Source organism: Maylandia zebra, linkage group LG23 (genome assembly GCF_041146795.1).
Source record: "Maylandia zebra isolate NMK-2024a linkage group LG23, Mzebra_GT3a, whole genome shotgun sequence".
Taxonomy (NCBI): domain Eukaryota; kingdom Metazoa; phylum Chordata; class Actinopteri; order Cichliformes; family Cichlidae; genus Maylandia; species Maylandia zebra.
The window spans coordinates 26586968-26595308 of NC_135188.1; the positions used below are offsets into that span (position 1 = coordinate 26586968).

An 8341-nucleotide genomic window follows, 5' to 3' on the forward strand; every position below is an offset into this window, starting at 1 on the left:
TGAGGTCTCAAGACTCCCTTTTTTCCCCCAACAAAGTTGAGAAAACCTTCCCCCATCCTTTCAAAGTCTCAGGGCCTTCAACTTGGAAAATATTCATAGCGTGAAGCTAAAATTTAACATGGATATTGTGCTTTTTTAAACAAAAACAAAAAAATCAGCTGATTATGAGAAAGTCAAGCGGCAGCTTTGCTCAGCTATGACTGATTTCATGTGGACTGACCTTAAAGTGAGTGCAGCATGACTTCACTGTGTTACTGTTTAAAAAAAACAACTATCTATATCTAGAAATGACATTAGGAACCAAACAGCCTGCATCTCTAAACTTTGCTGTGATCTTAGACGTTAATTTTGTAAACACGCTTGCAGTCTAAAATGTGAAATACAGCAAGGGGGTGCAGGAAAAGTGACTTTGCTGTAACTATTAAAAGCCTGCAGCCTCTGTGGGAATGGCTGTAGGCTGAATGGATGAGCTGTAAGTGTAACACGTATGTGTAAAGCACGGCCCCTGATGAAGCCCTGCTTGGCTAACCCTGCTGTAAATAAGACATCTGCTTCCAATAATACTCCAAAACACGACATATCTGAAATCGAGGCGAGATGGCTATCGCTGCATTCCTCACAGCACAGCTCCCTGCAAGAACAATGAGCGGCCAGTGTTGTTGCCGCTCGCTTTATCTGCCAGATCTGTCCTGGAAGGGGCGTGGACTGTAAATATGAGTGTGTGTTACGTGTGTTTGTGTCTGAGAGAGAGAGAGAGAGAGAGAGAGAGCGGGGGGGGGTCAGGAGGGGGTGTGCTGGACTCAGAGAAACACTCCCCTGCATTCACACAAAGGCACTTTTGTCTCAGACGCGCCAACGACACCTTTTCAGAACAATAGAAACTAAAGATGATTTTGGCGCCTGTTCCCTGCTGGAATTAAGACACCAGAGCCAATATCATACCTGCAATTTAACACCTGTTTCACAACCCAAGTATGAAAGAGCTCAGTGAAAGAAGCACCCGAGTTGATCTGGAGTTGTTTGCCAAGTTCAGTGTCTGTTCATAGTTTTCTTTTGGGGTCATTTCTTGTGTTTCTTAGTACTTTTCCAGCATCTTCCCTATCTGCCCCAACCTCTCCTTGTCTTTGTTCCTACTACTGCAGTTAAAATTGAGGAAAAATCTTCAACATGAAGATGTCCTTGTTCTTAAGTACGTGCAGGATTTATTAACCCCCATGGGCTATGTTAGTTACTCTGATGTCTCAGTTCGCCTTTGCTGGTTGACAGTCTCCACACTGAGACCAGAACTGTGACTTTAACTGTGAAACATTAATTTAGTGAAAGGCTGTTATGATTGTTTACGGTAGTTTTAGTCCTTGGTTTGTCACTAATAGTGTTATTTATTTTAGATATTCTGCTCTTTTTTGTTCTTCCCAGGGATTTTATTTTTTAGAAACTGATCGATATATTAGCAGGGCTGATATGTAAGCCCATATTAGTTATTAACGATTTACCTGTATCAGCATTCATAACGGAAATTAAATGAAAATTTAAAAGGCAAAAAAAGACAAGAGAAACATCCTTTAGGCATGTTATGAATGTTCATGTTATGTAGTTTTGGCATTGCACAACTTCCCTGTTGGGCGCACGTGTTTGGAACGCTACAAACAACCAGCTGACGAGAGCAAAGTTGAGAAAAGCATGAACAAATTTTTTTAAACAACATTAGAAATGTGAGGGAGATCTGTTTATGTTTCATGTGTCTGAAAGACAAAAAAATATCGGCCGATATATCAGGTTTTTATGATAATCAAATATCGATATTGGTCTCAAAAAACTTCAATTGGGCTGTAACTTTTTAAAAAATTGAAATAGTTTTTTCTAGTTTATCTCTATGAAGCGGTTTGTAACTTTAAGAAAAGTACTTTATAAACTTATGCCATTATAACCACACAGTTGTTTTTAAATTATTCCAGGCCTAAACTGACATCCCGACAGGCTTAAGCAGGGGATAATTTGGCATTTTTAAGACTTTTTGTTAGGCACAAGCTACAGCTGTTAAGGATATTTTCCCACCGTTCCAGGAAAAATAAAAAATACAAATCTGGAACTTTTAGAGACTTTCAGTTCTTCATCACACTCATCACACTGTTTTTAACAATTATTTAATGCAACACAACACATCGCATACTCATAAGAAATGAAGTGGGACTTTCTCAAATTACCTGCTCCAAAAGTCCCATTAATCCAAATGTTGGCTTTATTAGCCAACATAAATATGCCTATATGCTTTTACTCCAAGGACTCAGTGGCATCATGATGTTTTGACCTTGATATGACAACCAGGAAGTGAAAGTTGGGACGTTCGTGTTCGTCACATGTCAGTCCTAAGAAGAAACAGTGCCTCTGCTGAAAGCTGGCCCATCGCATAGAGCACCAAAACAAAACCTTAGCAGCAACATCTAACCATTTTATTCCCATGTGAGTTCAGTCTCAGAGCAGTTAGCAGAATCCTTAATATCCTTAGCTTGTTTACACTGTTTTTTTTTACAACATGAACCACAAACCATGCTGCTGTAGAGAAGGTAAACAGACTGGTATTTACATTGTGCTCTCCTACTTAATTTTTAGTGCTCAAAGCACTCTCTCACATGCCTCTTTCACACAAGTGCTTTTTAACTTAAAATTCACACACTCGTACTCAAATGGATGCATCAAAGGCAGCTCAGGGATCAGTATTTTACCCAAACATACTTCAACATGCAGGCTAGAGGAGCCAGGGATCAAACCAGCAACGTTCTGATTGGTAAATGACCCACTCCACCTCTTGAGTCACAGCCACCCAAAACTTTACACCCCATCCACTACTAACCAGGGTCGACTCTGCTTAGAGATCGGCAGGTTCAGGGTGGTATGGCTGTAATCCAAAGACCCCCTTCTAAAGGTTCTTTCCTGGACTTTCAGGGTTTAAAAGGAACCATGGTGCTAAAGAGGACCAGTCTGAATTATCTTAGTGCACTTTTGACAATTTAAAATCAACAGTGGTGCTATAGAGAACCAATCTAAAGGATTTTTAAGGGTTTAAAATGAACCATGGTGCTACCTCCTAAAGTTTCATTATTGTACTACTATGAGAATAACCATAAATAATAGGTTCTTTACTGGATATTTCAGGGTATTAAGGGACTGAAATGCTACAGAAAAAAACTTTTTAAAGGTTTTTAATGACCCACGGTGCTACAGAGAACCTCTTGAAGGTTCTTCATTGCTCTTTAAAGAGTTTAAAATGGGTCATCGTTCATTGGAGAACCCCTCAAGAATGCTTTGGTGTTTTCCCGTCCTGCAGCGAGAGAGCCGGATGTGACACTAGTATGTCCCAGTGGCAGCCAGCGGTACTGCAATGAAAGAAATTCCCAAGTGAGGCTATTATGCTGAATTTGGAATGCCTTAGTTTTACATTCACAAGGCAATTTGTAAAGTCCAGGAAAGTTTTTTTTTTTTTGCTTTGACGCACCTAAAAAGTAACCGTTATTGAACTGAATTGGCACCACTTTGAAGTCCAGTATCCAGCTGCAATAAAACATCTGTGGGAAGGAGTCAAGTAGCCTCCTCCAACACCTCTGGGACGGAGTTTAACCCCAAAACGGAGCAGGCCCTCGTTTCCTAACATCACTGCAAGTTTCTGCAGCCGGCTCCAAAATGTGGAGGCTGATACGTCAAGAACGCCTGCAAGCATTTCTCATGCAGATGTCCAAATACTTCTGGCTACTCGTTGTGCAATTCAACCTTCTTGTTATTGTTTTACAACTTTGTACAATCCATCCGCCGTCTCTTTGTCTCTGTCACACATGGACATTACCATAAATTTAAATGCTTCCCTTGTACAATACAGTGTAAACATAAAGGTACACTGCCGCAGGGCAGGCTGCTGTAACGCCGCCTCCAGACCTCTCTGTGGGCTTAACTGACTCTCACACTCACAACTCCCTCACTCAACACTGTTTCCTGAAAGAAAAAAGAAAAGAAAGACAAACTTTTCCTAAAAACTGAACATGGCAGACTTACGTAACCCTTTGCGTGACACTGAACTATGTTAATTTGAGTGGAGGGAGGGAGGGAAAAAACAAACTCCCCTAAAACACATAGAGAGAGAAGGAAAAAGACAGGAAAAAAGTATGTTGTGGCAGTCGGAGGAGGAGGAGGAGAAAAAACAGAGCGAGTCTCAGATTACGCCATCCTCCCTCCCTCCCTCCTCCCTCGTGGAAACATTGCGTGAGAGCGCTCTACGTCCTGATTATGATTAATGCAGGTAGTGCCACACACATACGCACACATACACTGAAACCGCGGTTCTGGCTGGGTTCTGCCGTGGGTCCCTGCTCAGGCCTGTGGTTCTGTACGGGGCAGTTAACACTCCGTCTGGCTTGTTAAAGCTAAAAATCACAAACTGGTAAAAATCACAGTGAGGAGGCCAGCGTGGCTGAGAGCAAAGGGTTCTTTATGGCACAGCAAAGGGTCTCGAACAATATATATCCCCAGGACGCTTTAGAGAACCCTTCTAAAAGTTCTTTATAGCACTTTTAATGGATTGAAATGTCCATGCTGTTATGGAGAACCTTTCTAAAGGTTCTGTGCTGCACTTTCAAGAGTTTAAAACAAGCACTTTGATACAGAGAACCCTTCTACAAGGTCCTTAAAGCACTTTTAAGGGTGTAAATGATCAACGGGGCTATATAGAATCTACAAAGAACCCTCTAAAGGTTCTCTCCTGCATGTTTAAGTGTTGGAAATTAACACTGATTCTATAGAGAACCAATCTAAAGTTCTTTCCTCGATTTTCAGTGTTTCGAATTAACTATGTCCCCCCTGGAGAATCCCTCTGAAAGTTCTTCACGGGAGTTGTTTAAACTGAACCATGGTGCTATACAGAACTTCTTTAAAGGCTCTTTACAGCACTTTAAATATGGTGATAGAAGGTTATAGAAGATCCTCTACAAAGGCAACAACACAACTAAGGATATCAGCTGAAATGCAACAGGATGTTATGGTGCCCCATGATGCCTTAGAGGACTCCCATACAGTGGCCCATGGTGCTACTAAGTCTTAACAGTATGGTTAAGGGTCTATTATTAACTTACTGAGCATTGTTCTCTGGAGAGCCTGCAGAGCAGCGTAATGTGTCCAAGACTCAAATACAGTGCTTTATAAAAACTCTCCAAAGTTATTTACACCCCTATGAGAGGTCTGATGAGGATACTTCAGGATGGTGTTTTCGAGAACCTCTAGAAAAGCACCTTGAATAATATAAGTAGAACAATTAGAGCCTGGTGCTTTATATAACCTCTAAAGGGTTCTTTCCCAAAGGGTCTAAAATAGACTTACATACTTGTGGTGACTTTGGAAACAGCAACACCATCTACTTGATCCTTTAGACATCCTCACTCCTATACAGTATCTTCCATCCATCAGCACCACAGGGGGCCTCTAAAGGATCTTTGAAGCAGATTTATTAATGTTTTTTAAACTATGTGGCCATTGCGTACCAGAGTACTGGATTACAATCAGAAGGTCGATGGTTAGAGTCCCAGCTCCTCCAGTCTACAGAAATCACATGAGCACCAGTTGGTTTAAGTGTCAATGAAGAGATTTTTTTCCCACTAGTTTACATCCAGTTTGAATTGTTGTTTCTTTAAGAACATTCTAGTTCAGTGGCAAGAGAAAAGTCCACTTCTAGTGGTTTATTCACAGCAAAATTCACGAGCAATAAGCCTATCATTAGTAATATCTCTATTTTTTTCACTTTAGAGGGCTGGGCAATCTGAGGGCTCTGTTCTTCTGTTTTTGTGCAAAGAATAACTTTGTGGTTCCCAAACTGAAGACCTCAGGGACCTGCAGCAGCGCTCGAAGGGCTTCTAACAAGTCCTGAAACATCATCTCTGACAAAGCACAGAAGAACAAAGATTCACTGTGCTTGGCTTCCCTACAAAAACGGGATAATGAAATGAGCAAAACTCCGTCCAAAAATGGTTCCTTCTCTATGCAGAGGTAGTTTTCAAATTGCGCCGTTGGAGGGGGGGGGGGGGTTCTGAGGCGTCCTGATTGGGGAATCAAGAGGGAAACAAAGATACTATACATATATTAAAATCATAAGTAGAATCACAGGAAGGTGGTACGATGAGATTTCTGATGTGGGGTTTCAGTCTTTACAGTGTCAACCTCCCCGCCTACAGGGCACACTCAAACAAAAACTCAAAAGATAAATCCCAGTTCAGCACCATCCACTTCTGAGGAGTCCTTTAAGGAGTTTTTAAAGGCCACAGATCAGTCTGGGAAGGCCAGCTGTCCTAGATGGTATAATTAGATTTAAATGATACTGAAGCAACAGTTAACTTTATTCTCCACGCAGTGCTGCTGGACCTCAGCACTTCACATTACCTCGCGGTGGCTGGCCAGCATTGCATAACCACTGCAGGGGAAAATAGACTTTATAGCCTTATGGATTCAACAAGCCAGCTACTATTGCACACACACACATAGAGGGCACAAACACGCTTATTACAATGTAACGCAGGCTATAATACAGGAGTAGTGCAGGGATGTTTGCACAGCTGCACCTAAAAAAAAGGAAAAAGAGATCCCTGGTGTTAGAAAGCTTCACTGTGACATGTATACGTGCTTTGGGGAGAAAAACACACAGATTGTTGCTCAATATAAACATTAAAAGCCACCAAAGCGAGGTGTTTTAACAGGATTACACGTCCTAGCTTCTATGGAAGGTCAAAGGGACTGCCCGTACTGGCACAACTGTAGTATTACATTAGTAAACAGTAAAAAGCGTTATAAAGCTGGTATAAACCACAACACGGAGCTCATAAAGTGCAATAAAACGTCTGTCTTTAGCTCTCCGGTCACCTCAGACACCTCAGAGTGCTCGGAGGTTTTGCTTTGCGGTGTTTGGGGAGTTGACTTACATTTTCTGGACGGGCTTCTTCCGTTTCTTCGCGGCGTAAAGGGCCGTATTCGGCAGCATGTTGAATTCAGAAGAAACAAAGTGAGCTACAAGTGGCTTTATCCCGGCTTTATGTGCGCGTTAACAGGTCCGGGCGTGTTCAGAAGACTCGCATGCCCTCGAAAAAACTGAAAAGGAGACGATTAGAAATCCCCCCCTCCTCTCGGTCCTCGACAGCTTCGCGTCCCGAGTGCCTCTCAGCCGAAAAAAAAAACCTTTTTGTTGTCTTTAATCGAAACAAGCCTCTGGTAGAAGTTCAAAACTACCACAACTTTTTATTTCCACGACGTGTAGGCCTCCTCGTCCGAGATACGGGCGAGTAAAGCGACTTTTAGTCGTTAAAAGAGTGAAAAGTCCTCGGAGTAGTTTTATGTAAGTCCTCGGGCTGCGCGTCACCTCCGTAGTGATTTGACAGGGCCGCTCAGCCGCCGCGCGCTCCCGTGGCGGTGAGTGTGAATGTGTGTGTGTGTGTGTGTGTCAATGTAATGAGAGAGCAGAATATTTAAGGTGGTCCAAATGTGGGCCAACTGAAATACACACCGCAGCCGAGGAATGGTTAGGAAACCGCATTCCAACCGGGAAGACCTTAAGGACTGTTTTTTTTTATTGTAACGCTTGTATAAGGCGTTTACTAACAAAATAAATAAAAAGTTAGTCTTTAAATAATATTTATGCTCATAATTACAATTACAGTTATTGAAAAGCTATATATGTTAATATATGTATATATATATATATATGTATAGAGAGAGAGAAATATTTTCTGATATTTGCATTTATGTACAAATTCTTCAATACTGTTAACATTTTTATGAAGCCCAACAGACAAAATAAAATTTAATATTTACTTATATTATGTAAACTTATGATGTAATACTTAAAAGTTGATACTATAATCTATACTTACTTTACACTTACATTATGTTCACTTAAAAGTACACTTACATTATATAAATTTATGTAAGATTATAAAGGAATACATCTAAATTAATACTATAGCATATTCTTCCATTTTGCTTACATTTTGTGGACTTAAATGTATACTTACATAAAATTTTAATAAATTGTTCAGTATTGCAAATGCTCCATACATTCCAGTAAATAAATAACTTAGAAATTACATCAAACAGTAATATTACTGAGAAAAATACATATACGTGGCCATATAAATAATGCATTTGTTTTGCCTATAAGCATTACAACTAGTTATAAATTTATTAAAATTTTTCCTATAGGCACTAGTATATCTTTAACGATCATATTGGTTAAATAAACAGAATTTAAAAGTTCTAAAATTATTTGAACTCATTACTCTAATGTCTAACATAATTTCATAAAGAAAGTCATATTTAA

At 40.4% G+C, this 8341-nt stretch overlaps 1 protein-coding gene across 1 annotated transcript in view; it reads right to left on the minus strand.

The window, feature by feature from the left end:
* ahr2 (aryl hydrocarbon receptor 2) overlaps nt 1-7431 on the minus strand; it is a 97122-nt gene extending 89691 nt beyond the window's left edge. Inside the window, exon 1 of the mRNA XM_004563317.5 lies at nt 6951-7431. Coding sequence (XP_004563374.3) covers nt 6951-7009 — 59 coding nt within the window. The 5' untranslated portion in view covers nt 7010-7431. The remainder of the gene's footprint in view (nt 1-6950) is intronic.
* Nucleotides 7432-8341: the final 910 nt, after the last annotated feature.